This window comes from Equus przewalskii, chromosome 28, assembly GCF_037783145.1.
Source record: "Equus przewalskii isolate Varuska chromosome 28, EquPr2, whole genome shotgun sequence".
NCBI classification, from domain to species: domain Eukaryota; kingdom Metazoa; phylum Chordata; class Mammalia; order Perissodactyla; family Equidae; genus Equus; species Equus przewalskii.
In genome coordinates, this window is record NC_091858.1 from 38,765,667 (window position 1) to 38,792,111 (window position 26,445).

General features: G+C 38.8%; 1 protein-coding gene across 14 annotated transcripts; it reads right to left on the reverse strand.

Moving 5' to 3' along the window:
• Positions 1–1,415: 1,415 nt before the first annotated feature.
• On the reverse strand, positions 1,416–24,605 carry ZNF596 (zinc finger protein 596). 14 transcript variants are annotated; one of them, XM_070598451.1, is made up of 7 exons: positions 24,537–24,588; positions 21,652–21,737; positions 7,624–7,706; positions 5,877–6,003; positions 4,860–4,955; positions 4,238–4,320; positions 1,416–3,812 (listed from the first exon to the last, which is right to left on the reverse strand). In XM_070598451.1, the coding sequence occupies exons 3-7, from the start codon at positions 7,633–7,635 to the stop codon at positions 2,565–2,567; spliced, it is 1,566 nt and encodes a 521-aa protein (XP_070454552.1). In that variant the 5' UTR covers positions 7,636–7,706; positions 21,652–21,737; positions 24,537–24,588; the 3' UTR covers positions 1,416–2,564. The 14 variants fall into 14 exon arrangements, with proteins under 14 accessions (XP_070454552.1, XP_070454553.1, XP_070454554.1 ...); XM_070598452.1 differs by having other exon boundaries at positions 23,917–24,551; XM_070598453.1 differs by having other exon boundaries at positions 21,652–21,763; positions 23,917–24,542.
• Positions 24,606–26,445: the final 1,840 nt, after the last annotated feature.

Genomic DNA, 26,445 nt, shown 5'->3' on the forward strand with positions numbered 1-26,445 from the left:
ACATGTCACACTTTGACATGAACATGGAAACCCAAGACTAGGGGGTGGTGGGGAGCACATGGAACAGGAACAAAACGTGTGCTGACCTTCATCAGAGCCCAGAAGAGCTGGTTCTTATGGTGCCATAAGGTAGAAGAGGTGAAAACAAAAGATCTGCATATGGGTGTTTGATACAAAAGCAACACCAAAAATTAAATTAGGAAAGTGGAGATCATTAAACCAGTTTCCCATGAGGATGCATCAAGGTTTTAATGTAATTACAAGCTGTCAATTGTGGAGAATTTTTCCTATATGAATAGTCAGTAGTATTTTCAAAGTTCTGGTTTAAATATTTTATATGTTAAAATAAGAGATGAATCATTCTTTGGTTTAAAATATCTCAGGGTAAAATATTTTCATTTCTTCCATGACTGAGTAGCTTTCATTGGACTGACCAACCAATATCAACAATAAAATCTTAATAAAATACCTAACTGTTTAAAGGCACTGGAGTGCAGCCTGTTCTGACAGAACTTGAGATACAATCTGTGAGAAACAGGAAGCCCAACAATGTGAGTACCACGTCCATACTGGTTTTTCTCCTGAAGCATTTGAAAATTAACACCATGGGAGGATAGTCCCAGAAAAAATAGATAGCCTTTCTGGACTGAGGAGAAATAAGCTGGAAATTTGTTCAAGCAAAATATTGGGATTTCTGCTTCCAGGTAATGTGTGTAAGTAGAGCCAAGACAGGAAATAGAAAATAAAGATTCACTTTAAAAGTGTATTGTTTTAAACTTAGAGAGTTGTGGAACTAGAGAGGACTACAAGAACTAAGATTCCAGAAAGGGAGAGTCCTTGTTAGGAGAGGTGAGATCATCTGATTTCCACAGCTGGGGAAATTGCTTCCAAAATCTGAAAATAACAGGCAAAAAGACACTACTCAAGAATAAAAACAAGCAGATGAACATATGGACATGTGGACTGGGGTGGGCTGATTGAAATATAGAGAACCTCCAATACCAGGCTGCTTTTCCCCATAGGTTATTAGGTGGGGACAGAACAAGAAAGTCAGTGTAATACCTTCTCAGTTTACGGTACTTTGGAAGATGCCTGTAATAAATTCAGAAGAATGACCTGAAAGGAATGAAGGTCAGACTGACTGAAATCAAGGCTGCAACCTAGCCTGAGTGTCTTTCAATTCCTAGTGGAAAAAGTGATGTCTTCACTCTATCTACCTAAGAGAGAGAACAGTCAACCTCTCTGGGTAAAACCACCTCAACCTCAGTCTCTTCCTTTTTCTTAGACAATGTCTAACAAAAATTGAAAAAAAAAAAAAAAACACAACAGATCTTTACAAAGAAGCTGGAAAGGAGATAGAAAAATAAGAAAAAAGACACATGATGAATAAACCCACATATATCTTTAGACTGGAGTTAGGAGAAAAGGAATGTATAGTAATTATTATATTACATAAAATAGAGGAAATGAAAAGAAACATGAAGAGATGGAGAAATTCAATACTGCTGGGTTTGGGAAACTATGGTCTGTGGGTGATGTTAACAGATGAGTTTAATAGACTTTACATGTAGAAAACAAAATTAGTCCATTTGAAGACATATCAATAATATAAATTCAAACAAAAGCACAGAAATAAAGTGGGAAGGGTATCGCATATTCCCTCAGAAAAACATGGGCTGTTAATTATATGCATCTATTTTCTTAGTTTTGACACTTGTGAAACAGGGACATCAGTCACGTTCAACTGAGTACCAAGGACCAAGCCTCTTGTTATCCTGGCAGAGGAGAAGCTCCACTTTTTTTCTCCTTGCCTTCTGCATTTGTGTGTGAGAAGGGCTGGGACTCAAGGGTCTCATTCCCAGTTGGTGACGTGTGGATTCATGGCTATTGTGACAGGGGAAGATGGGCAAGAACAGATTCTCTTGGCTTCCTTCTGCTCTCCTGGCTTTGCCTGTCACTAGGAGGGGCAGTACTTGGTCATTTCATAAATTAGTGTAAATATGTTAGGCATTCTGAAAATGATACTCCAAATATCTTCGATATTCTTCATGTCCTAGTTTGTTCTTGTTGCACAAAGCCCTTTGGCAACAAAATTCTATCATCCTCATAGTAACAACTTTTTTTGACTTATTTCTTGTTTCAGCAGTTACTTGACACCGAATTTTCTTGTGTATGCCAAGAGTGGTGCTAAATGGAGAGTGCACAGTGATTAAAAATCTAGATTTTCTTTCCTGTGCAGTTTACTTATTTATTTAGAAGACAAATTATAAATGAAGGTATTTCTACATTGATTACATACATAGCATTTCTCTGATGTGATTGCTCCATTTTGTTTCAGAGCTGTGGATGAAGATTCTTCCACATTCATTCATTTACAGTTAGTTCTCCCAGGTCATATACTGTCTCCCACGTCAGTCCACTGTCTAAAGGTTTTGTCACATAGATGACATACCTATGAATTCTCTCCACTTTGAATTAACTTCAGCTGAGTGAAGTAACAAGGATTAATAAAGGATCTTCTACACTGATTACAAACATAGTGTTTCATCAATGTGTGTGAGTCCTCAAGAGTGTTTATAGTTTGAAGCTACGGGTAGTGACTCTTGCATATTTATTACCTTAACAGTGTGTGTTCTCTCATGTTGTCTAAGGTTAAAATATTTACTGAAGGCTTTCCCACACAGACAACATTTATATGGTTTCTCTCCAGTGTGAATTCTCTTATGCAGTCTAAAGTTATAACTTCTATTGAAGGCTTTACCACATATATTGCATTCATATGGTTTTTCACCAGTGTGAGTTCTCTCATGTCGTCTAAGGACAGAAGAGTGATTGAAGGCTTTCCCACACAGGTGACATTCATATGGTTTCTCTCCAGTGTGAGTTCTCTTATGTCGTTTAAGGACAGAAGAATCAGTGAAGGCTTTCCAACACAGATGACATTCATATGGTTTCTCTCCAGTGTGAGTTCTCTCATGTCGTCTAAGAACAGAAGATTCAGTGAAAGCTTTTCCACATAGATGACATTCATATGGTTTCTCTCCAGTGTGAGTTCTCTCGTGTTTTTTAAGGTGAGAACAATGAGTGAAGGCCTTCCCACATAGATGACATTCATATGGTTTCTCTCCATTGTGAGTTCTCTCATGTTGTCTAAGATAAGACGTTTTACTGAATGTCTTCCCACATAGATGACATTCATATGGTTTCTCTCCAAAGTGAGTTCTCTCATGTTTGTTAAGGTCAGAACAGTGAGTGAAGGTTTTCCCACAGAGATGACATTCATGTGGTTTCTCTCTGGTGTGAATTATCTCGTGTCTCCTCAGGTTATAACTTTTACTGAAGGCTTTCCCGCACAGATGACATCCATATGATTTCTCTCCAGTGTGAATTCTCTCGTGTTTTCTAAGGTCAGAACAATGAGTGAAGGCTTTTCCACATAGATGACATCCGTGTGGTTTCACTCCAGTGTGAATCATCTCATGTCGTCTGAGGTTAGAACTTTTACTGAAGGCTTTCCCACATACATGACATTCAAATGTCTTCTCTTCAGTTTGAGGATTATTGTGTTGTCTAAGGGCAGAGCCTTGAATAAAAGCATTCTCATGTTGATGACATTCATATGATTTACTTCTAGTGTGAATTTGCTTAAGTTGATTAAACGATGACAAGTAACTGATGGCTTTTCCAAATTCTTGGCTGATATAGGGTTTCTTTCCCATTGGAGGCATCACACATTGAGTCAATGTTAAAATTGCAGTAAAATTTTCTCCCAAATCACTACATTCAAAAGAATCCTCTTGAGTGTGAGAACTCTGGTTTTTCAAAGGAAATAAGAGACTGTTAAAGATTTGGTCACACTTATTCATTCCTGCATTAATTTCTCTACATACGAATTCTAGAGTAATCATTCAGTGACAGACTCCAGTCAAAATTATTCCTCTATTAGTTACATAAACATGAGGTACTACTCTCCTGCAAGCATAGAGATTTCCTCTTTTGTAACATCTCAAATTAACACATTATTATGTTTCAAAAATTAGGCATATAAGCCATGATTATGTAATTGTCTGTTTATAAGACTTCAGGTTAATTTCTTCCCTAACACCCAACTAAGCTTTCTGCTTTGAGAACTCTTGATCTCACATTTAATTACAGTCAGATAATTGTGCCAAATTCCTAACTCTTTCAATTCCCAGGTCTTCATTTGGAAGAACACGTTCACGCCCATGAAGCTTACCATTGCACTGATTAAGGATGTGTCCTTCTTGCAGATATGTTGCATGCATATCACTTCTTGTTTTTTAAGATCACCTTCCCAGTCTGAAATGATTAGAGAAAAATAAATTGGTAGAGTGGCATTGGGGGGATTAACATATTGAAGAAACCCAATGTCCATTTGAGTATGTTTAAAATACTGACAGATAGATGGGAACATCAAGTAGAGGAATACTCAAAGGAGAAGAAACACATTACAGGACATCAACAATTGACATTTTCAGTTCTGAAATAGGAGAAAAATAAAATAAGGATGGCACATTGAGGAGGAAAAGAGGGAAAATCTTCATAGAATAGATCCATGAAAAGGGCCATTTTGTGAATGTTTAACTCCAATAAGTACATGAGTATCACCTTCCCTAAAGCCAAAGACAATGACAGAAAGACACTTGCATAGGAATTGATATCTAATGTATATCTAATAAGGTATAATGACAACATCTGAAGAATTTTTCCCCTATGACATTGTCTACATTTAAAGAAATGTCACTAAATTTAGATATCTTCATTTGATCATTCTTAGGGCCTACTCACTTACTGGCCAGGCTCCTCCTCCTACTGAAGTACAGCTTCTTGGAGCTCACCTGGACTCTGGCCTTGCAGAAAACATATCCCTTCTCTTGAAAGCTGCTCTCCTTGCTCCAAATGGGAAATAACATCTGATTTGTAGAACTGACTGCCTGTTTGTAGGAAAAAGATAAGTGGATTTTGAGTTCCATGCTCATAACAGTGCATGATCATCAATACCGAACCAACTAATGAGGAAGAATAAGATAACCTTTGAAGGTCGGCCCATGGAAGGGTATGTTGAAAACATGGATAGTCCTTTACCAGCAAAAGGATACCTCTTGAACTTGTTTCCAAAGACATTAAGGACCTATCATTGCTGATGCTGATGCTCAAGTTCAAAAACAGACTGCAGAATCTTCAATATTTTCATTCAGTGAGAAAATAAAAGTTTTCACAGTGTTTGAATATTATATCCAAAAAGAATCAAGTAAATACAAATGCCACCAGAAAAAGCTAGGTTTTATGTGGTAAACAATAGGTCTGTTATTTTTATTTTTTATTTGCTGAAGAAGATTAGCCCTGAGCTAACATCTGTGCCAATCTTCCTCCACTTTATATGTGGGTTGCCACCAAAGCATAGCTGACAAGTGGTATAGGTCTGTGCCCGGGATCCAAATGCATGAATCTGGGCTGCCAAAGCAGAGTGTGCCGAACTTAACCACTATGCCACAGGCTGGCTCCAATATGTCTGTTATTTTTAATACTGCGGTCTAATCTAACCATAGTGTCTGCAGGAAAATAATTATTAAAAAAAATCAATACATTTACTTACTCATTCAAAAATAATGAGATCCCACCACTGTTTGAGTGTTGAAGATTGAGTAGCATGAAAGATATGAAATCGCGTCAGGAAGATTACATTCTAGTGCAATGACAAACTAAATATACATAAAAAGTAAAGGAAATTGCTGTAAGGTAGTTGTGAGAGTTATGAAAGAATCAAGGTAGAGTCTGGAGGAATGGGAAAGCTTTTTTACATACTTGTTGAATGAATAAATACACACATACATGATAAATAGTAAGAGACTCACCAATTGAGACCAGATGACTGATGTTCTCCAGCATCACATCTCTGAACAGTTTTCTCTGGGATGTGTCCAGCAGAGCCCACTCTTCTTGCGTGAAGACTACAGCTACATCCTCGAAGGTCACTGATTCCTAAAATATTATAGACATTGTTTCAGACAGGACCATCTCTGACAATCTGCAGGGCAGGATGGTACAGGTGACAGTAGCAAGGAAGTGGTAGATAAGTATACAGGAAGCTCAACAACATTTTGGGTCCAGTCACATCATTCTCAGTGCTGACCTGGACATGTGACTTTCACATATACCCACAGAGATATACACTCTAAAGACATAAAACTTCATTATATAGAGAGAGTACATGAAGTGTGATATAACATAACTTGGAGATTTCCCAATAAATTTGTAACTATGACTTCCAGATCATGACTATAAAACTTTTACTTGAAAATTTTAACTAAGACATTTTTCTCCACTAATTTCAAGTAAATCTATAGACTCATCACAAGAGATGCAGTACCCATGATCTGCCACTTTTTAATCATGACTATGGTTAGATTATTTCCCCTTATGATCTCAGTTTCCATATCAATGAAATGGTTTACTGGCCCTGTTATGAATTCTGAAAGATCCAACGAGCTAATTTGTAAAGGGCTAAGTATCTAGCAAAACTTTCTTAAATACAACTTCTAGGTTTATTATCCAATAAATGGCAGAGAATATTGAAACAATGTCCAGAATTCTGCACAAGTGAATTCATACAGCACTTGGGACAAGGAGGTTCACTATAAAGTATAAGGATAAATGGTTTAGCAGCAGAAGCCAGAGGCTCTGAGACTTCTGTCCTGAAGGACAGAATTATTTTGACAGGAAGGTCTCTCTGAGGCCTCCTTTTCTCAATTTTTCTGGGACTTCCAACTATCAGTTATCATTGTCCCTTTTGTTCCTTCATCTCTCTCTCTTCAAGCATAGCTAAAGCCACTTGATTGTTCTGTCCCCTGGAATTCATAAAAAATTTTCACAGGACCTTAAGTTTTACTCTACCTCCTATACTCCTTCTCCTGAATCACAGCCAAAATTAAGGAAACAATACTTCCTATACATTGTTTCTGTTATCAAACTCGAACAAAAGGAAAATTACAGAGAGAGACAATTCTTGATTTGGGACATGGGTAATAATGAGAATTTCAGTTTTCTTTTTTAGAAGTTTTAAAAGAGCACAAACATATTGTCTCAAAACTCTAAGAGATCTAAAATTGGAAAAAATGAATGAATGACTCCTCATTGACTTCTCCATTCCTTCTTCTTTACACTCATCAGTACTCCCCCAGCACCTGTGATACTGGATTAACTGAGCTCACCTGTGGAAATATCTGCCTCCCTACTCATCTTTATCACCTGCATTCACCTCAATCCTAAACCCATTACAGTCAATACAATGGTTAATGAGTGAATTCTTTTTGCCAACTAGGCCATGGACTGGATAAGAAAAAGAAAACTTTCTCTTCTCATCTTGAACACACAGCATTAATAGACGCTGCAATATCTTAGTCTAATGTTGGGAAGGAGATTACCACTTGATGAGTCCTTGACCCAACATGACCATTCCAGAGTTCTGAGGAAACTTAACTGAAGCTCAGATCCTTGAAAAATCTCGTGAATGAATGCAGAACATGACCACCCGTAGGACAAATAGCCCATATCCTGGCAATAGAGATGCAATTTCAGTAGAAAGAGTAATTCCCTACGCACTTGTGATTCCATTGTCACTAGCTCAGCTGCCAAATGTCTTCTGGGTTTTCACTCACACACAGTCCAAGCAACAGGAGGTAAAGCTGAGGAAGGAGAAAGAAGCCATGAGTCTAGTTGTTGACAATGTCCAGACCCACTTGTGATGAAGCCCCATTCCTTCACGTGGAAGTATCCCCCAGCCCAACCCACAGAAACATGCAGTGGACTCTAAGAGAAATAGGGGGAGAGTTCTCTATCAGAGCCAAAATTAAGAAGGCTATGACTATTGTTGCTAGTAAAGAAAACACCTTCAATTTAGAGAGAAGAATGTGAAAACCAGTGAGTTCTGTATGCTAATTAACCCACAGTGTTCAGAAGTGTTCAACTGCCTCCTCATTCCAAAACAGGAATCCCTGACTCATGCTACATGTGTTTCCATCTCCAGTAACCAGTGTGGAATTCCTCAGCTTTAATTAATATTGGGTTGTACACTAGCAGTTTCTCCCACTCCATCCCAGCCCTCTGGTGCCTTAATCCATTCCCACTCCTTCCTGCCCCTGGCCCCCTGGGCACACTTCTCCTGAATCATTCTGTCTCTTCCAAGTGGGGTTTCCAGCAATATCACTCCATCAACACTGACTTTTAGATTTGTTCTGCATTGATTTGGTTACGAACCAAGAGAATTAAGAATATATTTTATGACAGGGTTAATCAATTCTGTGACTTATTCCATTTGGTGGAATTGATGGCACCCATCTTGCAAATTTAGTCCTTAAAATCTCCTGCATCAGAAAATAGCAGGAGTATATGGTTACAGTACTAGTATCATGTCCAATAATCCTCATAGGGCACTAGGCTCAGAAATGACAGAATTAAGGGATTTTAGAAGAAAACTTAGTTCCTCCATCCGATATTTTAGAAAAGTGGTAGCTGAAATTCTGCCCTTTACCAATCATCATTAGCTGCGGCTTCCCTGAATTTCATTATTGCATTGTGTGTGCGTCTCTGAAAGCATTTATAAAGTGAAAACCCTCCCATAAAACATCAAAAATAATTAGGTATATTACGTGGACAAATGATGATAATGAGTGATAAAGAGAAGGAGGCTTAACTCACCCATTGATAACTGACATCAAGAAAAGAAAGCAACAGTTTTACTAAATGTGACTCTGTGCTTGGAGATTTAGATACATTTGCTTACTTATGCCTCAAAATAACTCTATTGATTATGGTTCACTTATTAGTTTAATAAATAACATGATCAGAGATTCAGAAAACTTAAGTAATGGCACAAAATTACATGTATATAAGCATATACGTACATATAAGCACATGCTAGAAAGTGACACAGGTATAATTTCCATTTTCCTCTGCCTGCCTCCTAAGCTCAAATTCTTTAAGGGTTACACACCACATCTAGTTTTTACCTGGAATAGAAATTCTAATAAACAGAAGCCATACCCTGTTTTTACAACCTATTCTCTTTCATGCTTTTCCACAAAATTACTCCCCATGCCCATGTTCTCTACCACCCAGGAACAACTGCATTACCCCAATTCCTGAACAGCAGCCTTCAACCCCCCTCATTTTTGCTGCCCTGTTTAATTCAGTTCTCATTTCAATAGATATTTACCAAGACAAACATTATTTTATGTCCTTCTGATTACTTACCACATCTGCTGATCAAGACCCCAATAGAAGGTGACTTTAAATATCTCCCTGTTCTGTGATTGCATCTGACTGCACAGGACTAGGATATTGACCGTCCTCTAAACCTGGAGTCACATCTCAGTGACTGGCACTAAAATATATCTGGCAACCCCACTATATGTCTTATTAACTAATCAATCTTCCATGCTCCATAAATATTTCAAACGTTCTCCATGCCTTTGAACTCATACATTCTTACTTCTCCCTTCACTTTCAAAAGATGAGATGTTTCCTACTAAGTAGATGAATCATATAACTTGACAAACTACCTCAGTCTAACATCATAAAATGTACAAATATTCCTGCATTTACATCTTTTAATTACTCCTTTTCTCCTGTAAAACTGAGGACTCATCTCTACTCACAGCTAAGCCCAATGTCTCCAAGTGAACTACTTCCTCTTGTTTTGTTGAGAACTTTATATTATTGATTAAAAAGTATATCCTTTGCTAGCAACCTCTCCTCTCATCAGAGTGCAACCTTTCATCATTTAAACTCATTAAATCTCTTCAATCTTGAAACTAAAACCTCCTCCGAACTCACTTCCTCTTCAATTCCTTCCCTCTTGCTCCCAACTTTACAATTGAACTAAAACCTGAAGGTGCAGTTGCTGTATCCTAACGTCCCACTCAACACGATGTGATCACCAATGATACCTGCACAAACAAATCCAACGTGTGTACCTCAGGCTTTAACTGGGAACAAAAGAGTAAGTGCAACATGACCTCTTCTGGAAAACGTACTTTTTCCTACATTCTTCTGAGATCTCAGTCTACTGTTGTCTTCAAATTAATCTTGTTATTCCAACTCCTTATCACTTGTCAGAAGTTTCTCAAATAACATTGTTGGAACATCTCAAGACTCCATCCCACTCCAGCCTTCCTCACTTCCGTACACTGGTATGCCTCAGCTTGCTCACACATCCATTCAGTTGCTTTAATTCTTCCATTATTGTTTCTAAATTGAAATTGACAAAATTCATGTCTGAATTTCGTTTCTGAGCTCTCATCTCTATTTGCAAACTAACATGCACTTGAAATGAAATATATCTCAGCACATTACCTCTCACTCCCCCCAATACTACTCTTTAGTCTCTAATCTTTTTAATGCCTCCATCAGACATCCAAGAGTTGACATTGTTTGCTCTCTCAGAACATCATAAACACAATGTAGCATTGCTGTCACTTCTACACTGTTCACTGTTGCCATCCCTAATTTCCACCCAAATCCAAACACAATTTTCCACCCCATACTTATTTCCTTCAATCTTGGTTTAAATGTCAATTCCTCAGAGATCCCTTCATTGAACTCCTGCCAAAGTTAATGTTTCCCTTCACAAAAATGTATTTACAACACAAAGGAGGTCTACCTCTCCTGTTGAGAATGATCTCCAGTGCTCACGAGAACCTAAACAGGTGGAAAACCCAGTGAAGTCAAATACTTATTGAGGACACTGCCACAACATTCCAGAGTTCCAAGCTTTTTTGTCTCTGTAGAAAATGCATCATTTTGATGGTAAGCTCTTTTAATGCAGCTGATAACCTCACCAGTGTCTTAATCCAAAGGACAAATCTGATTAATGTGGGTTCCAATGAAGATAAATATGTCAAGAAATGGCTCTTTAAGGAAATATTTTCCTTCTCATTAGGTAAATCAAATAGATGAAGTTAAGAACAACAAATTATATCCTTTAATTCTGCACTTTGTCTAAAAGTCTACAAAGCAACCTTCACACCTTTTTCCAGAGACTTGACTGTTTTACGGATTTTGGTTGTTCTGGTCAGTACTGGAGAGAATCTGCAGCAAGAGAACCTATCCTAGTCTTGATTTGTAACAGGATTTGTAATCTATGAACATATTCTCAGGCTGTGGGCATCAGTGTGACTCTATTAAATATTTGTGCACAATAGATTTATATTCAAGAAAAATATTTTTCAGGATTCCAGAAGGTGCAGTTTTACCACCAAGCAAAAGAAAGCGCATCCATTGTAGGTCTCTTCAAGTCAGATTTAGCTGATATCCTAAGAACTGCAAAACTCTACATTCTTCAAAGTGTTACACAGTTCTAAAATAAATGATCAATTTCAGTATTTACTATAAATAGCAGTTTTTTCCTGTGGTAGAATACACATAACATAAAACTTAGTATCCTAACCATCTCTAAGTGTACAGGTCAGACGTATTAACTACATTCAGAATGTTGTGCAGCCATCACCAACATCCATCTCCAGAACTCTTTTCATCTTGTAAAACTGAAACTCTGGGGAGAGTAACATCATCATGGTGGAGTGAGCTGTTCCTTTAGTCTCTCCCCGCTAAGACACAACCAAAATGACATTCATTAATCCACAGAGGACAGCCACACAGCACAAGAGGATGTCTGAGAGAGCCACGCAGCCATAAGGTCTGAAGGTGGGGGTCCTGGATTCCCAGGAAGCAGTGGAAGGAAATGAGCAGATCTCCTCCCCCTTCCCAGCAGCAGTGATCTAGGGCGAGGGACCTCACACAGCAGCTGGCATGCAACTCTGAGGGGACATGGGGAAACAGGAAGGCCTCTGCGGGAAGGCTTTCACTTTCAGAGTTGCACCCCAGCCCGCAGGACTGCTCCACACTGAGGCAGCTCAGCCACCACATGGGTGCCCCCAGCAAGCCAAGCAGCCCAGGCAGGCCACCAGTGAGTGCAGTGCAGGCTCACATGTGCAAACGCATCCCTCTCCTCCCACCTGGCACACTAGCTTGGGTGGTTTGCCAGGGCAGTGGATCTGCACCAGAGGGCCACTGCCTGTGTGTGGGACCCGCTAAGCAGCAGCCGCCAGCAGGCAAACAGAGATGAGCCATACTGGCACAACCTCCAGTGGGTGTGGCAGATTCAAAACTCACAGCTCCTGCTGCACCTCCCAGTGGTGGCAGGTGGAATCTGTGACCAAATGCTAAGACTATGTGCCCACAATGGTCCACTTCATCAAACACCATGAAGAAATACATTACACTTCAGATCAGAAGGAAAGTGACAGGATAGAAACCAACCCTGAAGTCACAAAAATTTACAATCTAAATGACAAAGAATTCAAAATAGTTATAAAGAAACTCAACAAGTTACAAGAAAACTCAGAAAGACAGTTCAATGAACTCAGAATAAAATTAATGAGCAGTAGAAATTCTTCACAAAAAAGACTGAAATTCTAAAAAAGAAACAAAACCCAAACACAAACACCAGAGATGAAGAGCACAATGAATGAAATAAAAAGCAATCTAGAAATCTTAAAAACCAGAGCCAACATTATGGAGAACAGAATTAGTAATTCACAGGACAGAAACATAGAAATGCTTCAGGTGGAGGAGGAGAGAGAACTAAGACTAAAACAAAAATTAAGAAATTCTCTGACAAATATCTGACCCAACCAGAAAATGCAATATAAGGATTATAGGTATTCCAGAGGGAGAAAGGAACAGAGAACTGGTTCAAAGAAATAATAGCTGAGAACTTCATAAATCTGGGGGAAGTAATGGAAATTACAAGTAAACGAAGCTAACAGAACTCCCATTTTTACATTGATACAAAAAGACCTTCTTCAAGACATATATTAGTAAAACTACAAAAGTCAATGACAAAGAAGAACTATTAAAAGCAGCAATGCCGAAGAGAATAATCTACAAAGGAACCCCTATCAGGCTTTCAGTGGATTTCTCAGCAGAAATGTTACAGGCTAGGAGAGAGCAGAATGATATATTCAAAAGGCTGAAGGATTAAAACTTCCAGCCAAGAATACTCTATCCAGTGAAATTATCCTTCAGACATGATGGAGAAATAAAAACTTTCCCAGATAAACAAAAGCTGAGGGAGTTCATCACCACAAGACCCCCCAATACAAGAAATTATCAAGAATGCTCTCAGAGGCTGGCCCAGTGGCATAGTGGTTGAGTTCACACACTCCGCTTTTGTGGCCCAGGGTTCATGGGTTTGGATCCCAGTCACAGACCTCATTGTGCCATGGTGTGGTGACATCCTACATACAAAATAGAAGAAGATTGTCACAGATCTTAGCTTGGTGATAAAATCTTCCTCAAGCAAAAGGAGGAAGATTGGCAACAGATGTTAGCTCAGGGCCAATAACCCTCACCAAAAAAGAAAAAACGAAAAAAAAGAATGCCCTCATATCTGAAACAAAAAGGGAAAGGTTCATAAAGCCTTGAGCAAGGAGATAAATAGACAAAATCAGAAAATTGCATCTCTCTATCAGAAGAGGTTAGCAAACATTTAATTATAACATTAAAGATAAAGGGAAGAAAAGCACCAAAACTAACTATAAACATTTTATTTTAATCACAAACTCACAACACAAAATGGAGTAATTTGTGACAACAATAACTTAGACAGGGAAGAGGAAATAGATGGAACATGCTTAGGCTACTGGAGATAACAAGCTATCAGAAAATGGACTATCTCATCTATGAAATCTTTTATACAAACCTCATGGTAACCACTAAACAAAAAATCAGAGCAGAACCACAGATGATAAAGAGAAAAGCATCATAGAATATCACCAAACTGAAATGGCAGTAAGAAATACACAAGAAGAGAAACAATGGAAATATAGAACAATCGGAAAACAAGAGATAAAATGGCAGCATTAAGCTCTCATACATCCATAATCACTCTAAATTTAAATGGATCGAATTCTCCAATCAAAAGACACACAGTGCCTGGATGGATTCAAAAACAAGACCCAGCATGCTGCCTCCGGGAAACACATCTCAGCTCTAAAGACAAACAGAGGCTCAGAGTGAAAGGATGTAAGACGATACTCCAAGCAAATGGCAAGCAAAAGAAAGCAGGTGTTGCCATACTTATATCAGACAAAGCACATTTCAAGATAAAAAAGACAAATGAGAGACAAAGAGGGGCAGTATATAATGATAAAAGGGACATTCCACCAAGAGGACATAACACTTATGACTATATATGCACCTAACACAGGGGTAGCAAAGAACATAAAGTAACTATTAACAGACCTAAAGGGAGAAATTAACAGCGACACAATAATAGTAGGGGACCTCAAACACCCTACTTACATCAATGGATAGATCATCCAGACAGAAAGTCAACAATAATGAAAAACTAGACCAGACAGTCATAATAGATAGAACATATATATGGAACATACCATTCCCAAACAGCAGAATGTACATTCTTCTCAAGTGCACATGGAACATTCTCAAAGATAGATCATATGCTGGGAAACAAGGCAAGCCTCAATAAATTTAAAAAGACTGAAATCATATCAAGCATCTTTTCCGACCATAGTGCTATAAAATTACAAATCAACTTCAAGAAAAAAGCTGGGAAACTCACAAATATGTGGAGACTAAACAACATACTACTGAACAATGATTGGATCAATGAAGAAATAAAAAGACTTCTGGAGATAAATGAAAATGAAAACACATCATACCAACTGTCATGGGATGCAGCAAAAGCACTTCTAAGAGGAAAATTCATAGCAATACAGGCCCGCCTCAACAATCAGGAAAAATCCCAAGTAGGTAATTGTAAACCACACCTAAGAGAACTAGAAAAACAAGAACAAACAAAGCCAAAGTCAGCAGAAAGAGGGAAATAATAAAAATTAGAGCAGAAATAAGAGAAATAGAAACCAGAAAAACAGTAGAAAGGATCAATGAAACTAAGAGCTGGTTCTCTGAGAAGATAAAATTGAGAAGCCTTTAGCCAGACTAAGAAAAAAAGAGAGAAGATGAAAATCAATAAAATTAGAAATGAAAGAGGAGAAATTACAATGGATACCACAGAAGTACAAAAGAATTATAAGAGAATACTACGGAAAACTATATGCCAACAAATTGGATAACCTAGAAGAAATGGATAAATTCTTAGACTCATACAACCTCCCAAAATTGAAACAAGAAATAGAAAATCTGAATAGACCAAACACAAGCAAAGAGATTGAAACAAGTAACCAAAAACCTCCCAGAAAACAAAAGTCCAGGACCAGATGGCTTCTCAGGAGAATTCTACCAAATATTCAAAGAAGATTTAATACCTATCCTTCTCAAATTATTCCACAAAAGTGAAAAATATAGAACACCTCCTAACTCATTCTATGAGGCCAACATTACCCTGATCCCAAAACCAGACAAGGACAACACAAAGAAGGAAAATTACAAGCCAACATCACTCATGAACATAGATGCAAAAATCCTAAGCTATTTTTTGGCAAACCATATACAGCAATACATTAAAAGGATCATACACCATGATCAAATGGGATTTATAGCAGGGACACAGGGATGGTTCAACATCCATAAATCAACCAATGTGATATACCACATTAACAAAATGAGGAATAAAAATCACATGATCATCTCAATAGATGCAGAGAAAGCATTTGACAAGATCCAACATCCAGTATGATAAAAACTCTCAATAAAATAGGTATAAAAGGAAAGTACCTCAACCTAATAAAGGCCATTTATGACAAACCCATAGCCAACATCATACTCAATGGTGAAAAACTGAGAGCCATCCCTCTGAGAACAGGAACAAGACAAGCATGCCCACTCTTGCCTCTCTTACTCAACACAGTACTGGAGGTTTTGGCAAGAGCATTTAGGCAAGAAAAAGAAACAAAAGGTAACTAAATTGGAAAGGAAGAAGTAAAACTCTCACTGTTTGCAGATGACATGATTCTATATATAGAAAACCCTAAAGAATCCACAGAAAACTATTACAAATAATCAACAGCTGCAGCAAAGTTGCAGGGTACTAAACCTACTTACAAAAATCAGTCACATTTTGATCTAGCAGAAAGAGAACTCAAGAATACAATCCGAATTACAATAGCAACAAAAAGAATAAAATATCTAAGAATAAATTTAACCAAGGAGGTGAAAGATCTATACAGTGAAAACTGTAAGACATTACTGAAAATGACATAAAGAAATGGAAAGATATTCCTTGCACATGGATGGGAAGAATAAGCATAGTTAAAACATCCACACTACCCAAAGCAATCTAGAGACTCACTGCAATCCCAATCAGAATCCCAATGACATTTTTCATGGAAATAGAGCAAAGCATCCTAAAATTTATATGGAACTTAACTAAAGACCCCAAATAGCAAAGGCAATCCTAAGAAGAGAGAACAAAGCTGGAGGCATCACAATCACAATTGACTTTGCAATATTCTACAAGGCTATATTAATCAAAAGAGCAAGATACTGTCACAAAAACAGGCACACAGATCAATGGAACAGAAGTGAAAGCCCAGAAATAAAACCACACGTCTACGGACAACAAATTTCCCACAAAGGAGCCAAGAACATACACTGGAGAAAGGAAAATCTCTTCAATAAATGGTGTTGGGAAAACTGGACAGCCACTTTAAAAGAATGAAAGTAGAGCATTATCTTACACTATATACAAAAATTAACTCAAAATGGATTAAAGACTTGAAGGTGAGGCTTGAAACCATAAAACTCCTAGAAGAAAATATAGGCAGTACACTCTTTGACATTGGTCTTAGCAGCATCTTTTCAAATACCGTGTCTACTGGGGCATGGGAACAACAGAAAAAATAAACAAATGGGACTACATCAGACTAAAGAGCTTCTGCAAGGAAAGGAAACTATGAACAAAATGAAAAAGACTACCAACTGTGAAAAAGTATTTGAAAATCATATATCTGACAAGGGGTTAATCTCCAAAATATATAAAGAACAAAAAAACAACCCGACCCAAAAATGGGCAGAGGATATGAACAGACATTTTTCCAAAGAAGATATACAGGTGGCCAATAGGCACATGAAAAGATTTTCAACATCACTAATCATTAGGGAAATGCAAATCAAAACTACAATGAGATATCACCTTACACCTGTTAGAATGGCTACAATTACCAAGACAAAAAATAACAAATGTTGCAGAGGACGTGGAGAAAAGGCAACCTTCACAGACTGTTGGTGGGAATGCAAACTGGTGCAGTCACTATGGAAAACAGGATGGATACTTTTCAAAAGATTAAATTTTTTAAAAAAATTTTAATTAAAATTAAAAACCATACAATCCTGCTGTCCCACTACTGGGTATTTATCCAAAGAACTTGAAAGCAACAATTCAAAGAGATTTATGCTCCCCTATGTTCCTTGCAGCATTATTTACAATAGCCAAGATGTGGAAGCAACCCAAATGCTCATAAACTGATGAATGGATAAAGAACATGTGGTATATATATACAACGGAATATTACTCAGCCATAAAAAAAGACAAAATTGTGCCATTTGCCTGAACATGGATGGCCCTTGAGGGTATTAAGTGAAATAAACCAGACTGAGAAAGACAAACACTGCATGATTTCACTCATATGTGGAAAATAAACACATGGACAAAGAGAACAGATTAGTGGTTACCACAGGGGAAGGGGGTTGTTGGGAAGACAAAAGGATTAATGGGGCACATATATATGGTGGCAGATAAAAATTAGACTATTGGTGGTAGGCACAATGCAGTCTATACAGAATACTGATAAATAATGTACACCTGAAATTTCACAATGTTATAAACCATTATGACTCCAATAAATTTTTTTAGAAAAACAAAAAAATTACTGAAACTCTGTAACCATTAAACAACTCCCCATTCCTCCCTTCCCCAATCCCCTGGCAAGCAACATTCTACTTTCTCTCTCTAAATTGGATATTTTTTAAACTGACGTTAAAAGGAAATGAAACATTCAAAAATCTTAAGACATTTCTTTATAGAAGGATATATTATTTCTGAAGAAAAATCAAGCAATATATTTTCATTTCAGGTGTAGGCATTTGATCCCATAAGGAATACTTTGTCATTTTCTTTTTTAAAGTTATACTTTTCTGACAGTAAAAAAAGGTTTAGAATGTATTATTTTTGTAGTAAACTACATCAACAATTTGATTTTCACATATCTCTGTGAAGTTCTATGTCTTTTCAGCCTATTTGCTGCAACACTCTTCAGGCAAGTGATGATCTTTTGCCATAAATGAATATATATTTCAGGTCAAGTCTGTATCAGGGAGTGGAACTATACTGATGAGTAAAGCAGAGAGAGATCATCTGCCCTTGTGGAGTAAAAAGTCTACTTTAGAAGACTACTTAAATCATGACAAGAGTGCTGTGTATGTATACTAAAATATTTCTTTTGTGGAGGTGGGAAAGCTCTCTTCAAATGCATGCATAATTTATCTGATACCTTAAAACTTCAGCTGGCTAAAGTCTTAGAAAGCTTTGCAGAAGGGAAATAAGTTCAGAGAGATTTTTTTTTTTCAGACAAGGGAACCCGTATAATATCATGAACACATCACAGAATATGCTGTGCCCCAGCAAGTGAGAACACATTGGAAGGGAGCTGAGTGATGGGATGAACTGGATGGGATGGCAGGCAAGTAGATTTCAGGGCCCAAAGGTCATTATAATTGGATTGGTCCTTCTTCTAAAGCTAGTGGGAATCCACGAGAGAATTGAAAGCAAGAAAGTGATAGAAACAGATTCATGTTTATAAATGAGCCTTTTGCTGAAGGTTGGAATGAAGGAATTAAGAAAGGTTTGATGAATTTTAAGAATTAGATGATTTTTTTTGGCATAGGGTGTTGGTAATGAAACTGTGATGGGAGAGGTGGAAGGATATGAGAGGAAAAGAAAAGTATAAACAAAACAATTTTTAAAAATTTCTCAGATATTATTGAGCACTGATTAAGAGTTAGACTTAGTGCTAAGGACTAGGCATACAGTTAAGAAAAAAACATTATATTTCCTCTCCTTAATTCACTTAAAATCTAATAAGCAAGTAACTATTAATTTACAATACGTGTTACTATATAAACCTAAAGACATGTTAACAGAGAACGAAACTTTATGTTTGGCTGGGCAAGGTGTAAAGAAGGCCTGTCTGATGTCTAATTTATTTAATGATTATCATAAAGAAACAGAAGCAGGAAGTATTGTAGAAATCAGTGCTAGGTAATAGCGGTTGAGAGAAAGAAGAGGTAAGAAAGTTCCAATAGTGGAAACAGTATTTCCTGATTAGTTGAATACACTGATAGTTAATTGCACCCAGCTGTGCTGGAGGAGATGGAGAGGTTTGCACCAAGAACTGCTCCAAGTTACAAGCCTCTGGGTGAGAGTTAAGGCCAAAATTTTCAGTGACTTTAAAAACATTTACAAACCAAGAAAAAACAGGCATAAGTCTTTGGACTTTTCAAATTTTCACAAATAAAGCAGATATTAACAAAAGTTAAAAGAATAATAAGATTAAATAAATTGTTAAAGAATAAAATGAAAAAACAGATTTGACAGAAATCCATAAAAGTTTTGATGCTAAAATCAAGGAATTAAAAAGGATTCATGAAAAAAATAACACTGGCAATTAAAACAGACCATGTATTCATTTAAAAGCAATAATTTAAAATGTAATAAAAATGGGAAGAATTCTATTCTCATTAATTTGTATATGTAGGATAAATAGATTAATTTCCAAGAAAATACAAATATTCACTCACAAATAAGATCAATAATAACAATCCGATTAACCAATTTTAATATATGAACTATAGATCAGAGTCTATCTCTAAAACGGATTTGTGAGAGTTTGCTCAACATGTTGAAGCATTATGCAACACTGTCAAGTGGAGTGTACTGCAATAATGAAAGAATGATTCAATACTAGGAAACCTATTACTTTCACACAATAATTTAAAAAAATTAGATCACATCAGCAGACCTTTGGGAAAATATTTGATCTTAAAAAATAAATGTAAATCTTTAAAATTCATGTCAAATAGTGGTAAATTCTTGTTAATCAAGAAAATCTCAAGAAACATATTCAGCAGTAAACAAAGCAGTTCCACTGAAGGTCAGCCTGAGAAAAGGGGGCTGGCCAGGGCTGCTGCCATTCACTACTGCACAGGATGCCTGAGTCAGGACCAAGGAAAGAGAGGAAATATAAAAATGGAGTGAGAGCTAGAAGTGTAGTTATTCTCAGAAGATACAATTTCAAACTCAAAAAAATAGGAGGACCCATTTTAACTCTCATACCTAATAAGAATATTTTAAGAAGTGGACAAATCTATTCATAATATACTGATATCAATACTTCCTGTTTATCAATAATTTAAAAATGAAGCAAACACACAAAAATCACTCTCTACCTACAAGAGCAAAATATTATGAGTCCTTTTAAAATAAATTTGCAGACCCATGTAAAGACATTTTAAAACGTTTTAGGACATAAAAATGACATAAATAAAGCCTGCCAAGCCTAAATCTTAAGATTAGAGGACATGGTGACAGGAAAACCCCAGTGACTGCAGAAATTTGGTGCAACCCAAATTTAAGTCACATGCAGTACTTCACACAAAAAATGAGAACTATGCTAAAAGTCAGTTTTGTCTCAATTTTCATTTGCAGTGAGGATATAGCCAAAATAATTGTGAAAAGAAAAAAATGGAGATAGGTCAAATTACTTGCGAATCTATGTTATTTGAAATTTTAAAATAATACAAATTAAATTTTAAAACAAAAATATTAAACAATATAACATTAGGACTGAATGAAAAATACTATTTTATAACATGAAACAGGTGACGCCTTCCAAAGGAAAACCAAAAAGCAAAGAACATGAAAGAAGGATTGTGGTTTCACCACATAAACATGAAAAGAACAAAGTGTGCCTGTGTGTGTGTGTGTGTGTGTGTATGCGTGTATGATTAAACTAGAAAATATAAAATATTATCGAAGTACACATCAAAAATGAGTCAAGTAGGGGCCGGGCCAGTGAAGAGCAGTTAAGTTTGCACGTTCTGCTTCGGCGGCCCGTGGTTCACCGATTCAGATCCCGGGTATGGATCTGCACACTGTTTGGCAAGCCATGCTGTGGCAGGCGCCCCACATATAAAGCTGAGGAAGGTGGGCACAGATGTTAGCTAAGAGCCACTCTTCCTCAGCAAAAAGGGGAGGATTGGCAGCGGATGTTAGCTCAGGGCTAATCTTCCTCAAAAAAAAAAAGAGTCAAGTAGAAAAATTCATTTTACGTACATATGTCTATAAAGAATAAAATGTATTCGGTCTCAAAAAGTAATTAGTGAAATGCAAATAAAAACAAAGAATTGTCATCTTATTCAAATTTACAAATATATACACATACATAATGAAATCCTGGTTAAAGTAGGGGGAAACTCATGAGTTGTTGGCGGACGAGGACTTCTTGGCAGTTGTCGGGGGGGTATCTTGCCAGAATCTTTTACAATATGAAATACGCTATCCCTTGACTCAGCAATTAAATCCCAACTTACCCAAAATGGAGGAAACCTCAGATGTCTGCAGAGAAGTCGATTCTTTACCAATCCAGGAACACCAAGGTCTGCTTGGGATGGATGTGCTGTTAACAATTTTAAAGTCCTCCTACTGTTAGACATTTAGGTTGATTCCATTTTTAATCAATGATTACAGAACAAAACACACTCTGTCATGTGGATGAAATGCCACCTTAATTTGTCACAGCTATCAGTTTCTAACCTCTCCCTTCCACTGCAAATCGTTAATAGTTTGAGGACAAAAACACAGATCCACTTTGTTAAGCTTCAAATGCATTATACAATCAGATAAAACCATTTTCCCCTTATTGATATTCTTCTCCAGTGTCTTTCAAGTATTCCCGACATTAACTCACTACTAACGTGTGCAGTGTCTTTAATCCTGGCCTGCAGAGAGCTGACAGTACATCGGGATCTGGTCCCTTTGCAATCCCTACTGGCAAACCTCACTGACACCACAGTGCCTAGTCCTTGTCTCTAACCAATGTCTGAGCATAAAGAACTTCTTAGGACGATTCCCCAGATCGAGCCACTTCACAAGTTCTCTGTCACTGGTTCACAGTGAGACAGAATCGGTCTGGAGATGGGAGAGGAGTGAGGGATGGCCACTGGTGAGTGAGGAAATGTGTTACACAGGATACTTAAGAGTCAGAGATTAGAAGGTCCTAAAAACAGCATTTCAGGAAGTAGAGGACAGATAATATGACTTTTTCCAGAGAAAGAGCCATTCCTGACTCCTCCTCTGAGTGTCTCTCTCAGGCAAGATTAGTCTTGAGAAGGCACTGCTGAGTGTTGAGAATGTGCCATTCAGGTGTTTGAATAACTTATCACCTCCCTTTGCCAGAATCACACACGTGGGGAGGAATTCAACATGTGGAAAAGATGGTTCTCTGCTGTCTACTGAACCATTGGAACAGGGACAATAAAGTCCTGCACAGAGATCAACAGATGAGTTTGTCTGCCCTTTGTTTCATAACACCCTTCCACCTTGGTGAAGCCCACATGTCATGTGGCAGCTACGGGTACGGGAGGCGATGTGACTTTCCCTTTCAATTCACAATCCTCGCAGCCTCTTCTAGTACCCGGCTGAGCACAAGAACAACAGGTGAGGATGGCGAGAGCTCACATTTTCTCCTATTCTGAAGCTTCCCTGGCTCTCTGCCATTCCTTAACACCCAAACTGCATTGCCCTTCCTCCGCCAAGCTGTCTTCCCAGAACCAAGCACCACTTCCTCGTTGGAGAGAGATCTTCGGTCTGTGTTTAGTTTAAGAAGTCTTGGTCTTTTCCCTACCCAGCTGCCTTGTGACACTGTGTGTGTATCCTGGGGCAGGCAGAGATGTGAACAGGGGAGGCCGGTAGAGAGTAACCATCACTAGCCTCACAGGCATGGGGTGGCCTGGACTGGATAGTGGAAAGGCTTACACCTCTCATCCCTGCCTCTAAAGATTCCAGACCATATTTCATTCTGAGCAAGAGCAACTTCTCTTTCATGGTTTTAATCATATTAACTGAAAGCATTTATCTTTTCCAGAACATCACATTAATACAACAAAAAATATAACATTAAGAAGACCTAATTATCAGCACTGGAAAACACAAAAGGTCAGCTATAGAGACAGCTCTGGAGAATGTGTTCATCATGAACAGATGATATCTGTTAGAACAAAGTTCCAGGACAATTCAGCCCATCCTTCAACATTTGCCAAAAAGGACAAAGGGAATCTGAAGAGATCACATGCTTAGTTGAAACTTTAGCCCATAGACTATTAAAAGATCAAGTAAGAGAAAAAAGGAAGCTGTTGAGTATTAGACTACCTGTTTAAACTTGGTTTTGACTGTTAAAACAAAAATCACCAACTTCCCTACCAACAGCACACTGAAATAGTGTAAAATTCCTCACGAAGCACTAAAGAATACTTTCAGTATATAATAAAGACAAGAAAAGCTTTGAGGCCTCATAATCTGAATTTGACACAATAAATTTAAAAGCGAAAGTAATTTGGAAATTTAAAAAAGCACCTAATGCATTTGGAGTCTACCCGTCTATTGCCCCAACTGTGACTCTTGGTCAAAGTCCCCTCATCTATTCTACGCTTGTTCATCTCTTTTTGTCTATTTTCATGTATCCCAGTGCTTCTCGCCCAGGTCACTTTCTTTTCCACTTTTATTGCCTCTTACCAAGTCCACTGCACACACCACCTCCTATTCCCTATTTACCCTTTCTAAGCCCTCACTCTCCTTACTTCTTCGGTCTCCTCGTTCTGTCTTTTCTCCGCATCCCCCGCCACACCCCGACACCCGCAGGGACGGAACACAGCCGCCCTCGGGTCGCAGGAGCGCACTCTCCAGTGGGGCTGGAACGTGAACACACCCTGCGGGCGCCGGCGGCGGCTGGGATCGGGGCAGCGAACACAGGGTCGCAGGGCAGGGGCGGACCCCCACCAGCCCGGGGCCTCCCGGAGGCGGTGAGCGAAGGGGAGCCCCGGGGGCCGCAGGGACCGCCGCAGGAGGACGGGATGGGGAGGGGCCTCGGGGGAGGGCTGGGTCTGCAGACTCCAGGGCCGGGGAGGGCGCGGCGTGCAGGGGCTGCCCTGAGGCCGAGCGGGGCGAGGGGCCGAGAAGCCCCGTCCCGAGCGGGGCCCTGACGCGGGGCGGGGCCGCAGCCGAGAGCCCGGAGGAGAAAGGCCGGCGGGCACGGCCTCCGGGCGACTCTAACCGGAAACGGACGCGGACCCGGCCGCGGCGGTCTCCCCGCGGGCGGGGCCCGTGACGTCCGCAGGGTCCCCGGGCCGGGCGTGCAGGACCGAGCGGGAAAGGGGACGCGACGTGCGGGTCTCAACTACAGAGACCAGAGCTCGCTTACCAGAGTGGGACCTCCGCTCGCGAAATCTGCTTCCGGGTCGGCAGGAAATTGCGCAAGCAAGCGGGTCCTTAGTCAGGGAGGGGCGGGGCTAGTGTGGGGAGGGGCCTAGGGAGGGCGAGAGCAGTGCTTGGGTGGGCCTCAGCCGGAGAGGCGGGGCCAGCGCGGGGCGGGGCCTGAGCCCCCGCCCAGCCCTGGGATGGACTCCTGGTCCGCCCCAGGCCTCCAGCTTCAAAGTTTGCATCCGTTTGAGTCGCTTTGGGGTCCTGGAGCTGGGCTGCTTTCTCGTGCTTCAGCAAGCGTGATGCCTCCAACTTTGTTCTTTCTCAAGATTGCTTTGACTATGTGGGATCCTTTGTGGTTCCATAAAAATTTTATGATATGCTCAATGGGCAAAAACTGAGGGCCATCCGCCTGAGAACAGGAACCAGACAAGGATGCCCACCATCACCACTCTTGTTCCACATAGTACTGAAGGTTTTGGCCAGAGCAATTAGGCAAGAGAAAGGAATAAAAGGAATCCAAATAGACAGTGAAGAAGTGAAACTCTTGCTGTTTGCAGACGACGTGATCTCATATATAGAAAACCCCCAAAAATCCATCGGAAAGCTAATAGAAATAATTAACAACTACAGTAAAGTTGCAGGGTACAGAATCAACTTACAAAAATCAGCTGCTTTTTTATACTCTAATAACGAACTTACAGAAAGAGAACTCATGAATACAATTGCATTCGCAATCACAACTAAAAGAATAAAGTACCTAGGAATAAATTTAACCATGGAGGTGAAGGACTTATACAATGAAAACTATAAGACATTACTGAGAGAAATTGATAATGACGTAAAGAGTTGGAAAGAGATTCCTTGCTGATGGATTGGAAGAATAAACATAGTTAAAATGTCCATACTACTCAAAGCAATCTACAGATTTAGCGCAATTCCTATCAGAATCCCAATGACATTCTTCATGGAAATAGAGCAAAGAATATTAAAATTCATATGGGGCAACCAAAGGCCCTGAATTGCTAAGGCAATCCTGAGAAAAAAGAACAAAGCTGGAGGTATCACAATCCCTAACTTCAAAATTTACTACAAAGCAATAGTGATCAAAATGGCATGGTACTGGTACAAAAACAGGCACACAGATCAGTGGAACAGAACTGAAAGCCCAGAAATAAAACCACACATCTACGGAGAGCTAATCTTTGACAAAGGTGCCAAGAACTTACAGTGGAAAAAAGGTAGTCTCTTCAATAAATGGTGTTGGGAAAACTGGACAGCCACCTGTAAAAGAATGAGAGTAGACCACTACCTCACACCATACACAAAAATAAACTCAAAATTGATCAAAGAGCTGAAGGTATGTCCTGAAACTATAGAACTCCTGGAAGATAATATCAGTAGTACACTCTTTCACATCGAACTAAAAGGGATCTTTTCAAATACCATGTCCTCTCAGACAAGGGAAACAAAAGAAAAAATAAACAAGTGGGAATTCATCAGACTAAAGAGCTTCTGCAAGGCAAAAGAAACTAGAATCAAAACAAAGGGACAACCCACCAATTGGGAGAAAATATTTGCAAATCATGTATCTGACAAGGGGTAATCTCCATAATATATAAGGAATTAAAAAAACTGAACAATAAAAAAACAAACAACCCGATCAAAAAATGTGCAAAGGAGATGAACAGACATTTTTCCAAAGAAGACATGCAGATGGCCAATAAGCACACAAAAGGATGTTCAACATCACTTATCATCAGGGAAATGCAAATCAAAACTACACTAAGATACCACCTTACGCCTGTTAAAATGGCTATAATCACTTACTAAAAATAATAAATGTTGGAGAGGGTGTGGAGAGAAGGGAACCCTCATACACTGCTGGTGGGAATGCAAACTGGTGCAGT

What these genes read in the sequence shown, in the direction of transcription:
- ZNF596 (XM_070598450.1), bottom strand. An exon ending in TCTGCAAGGCCAGAGTCCAG is followed by an intron (nt 4,321 to 4,859) that starts GTGAGCTCCAAG and finishes TAATCATTTCAG; the next exon opens with ACTGGGAAGGTGATCTTAAA. An exon ending in CATCCTTAATCAGTGCAATG is followed by an intron (nt 3,813 to 4,237) that starts GTAAGCTTCATG and finishes TTGAAAAACCAG; the next exon opens with AGTTCTCACACTCAAGAGGA.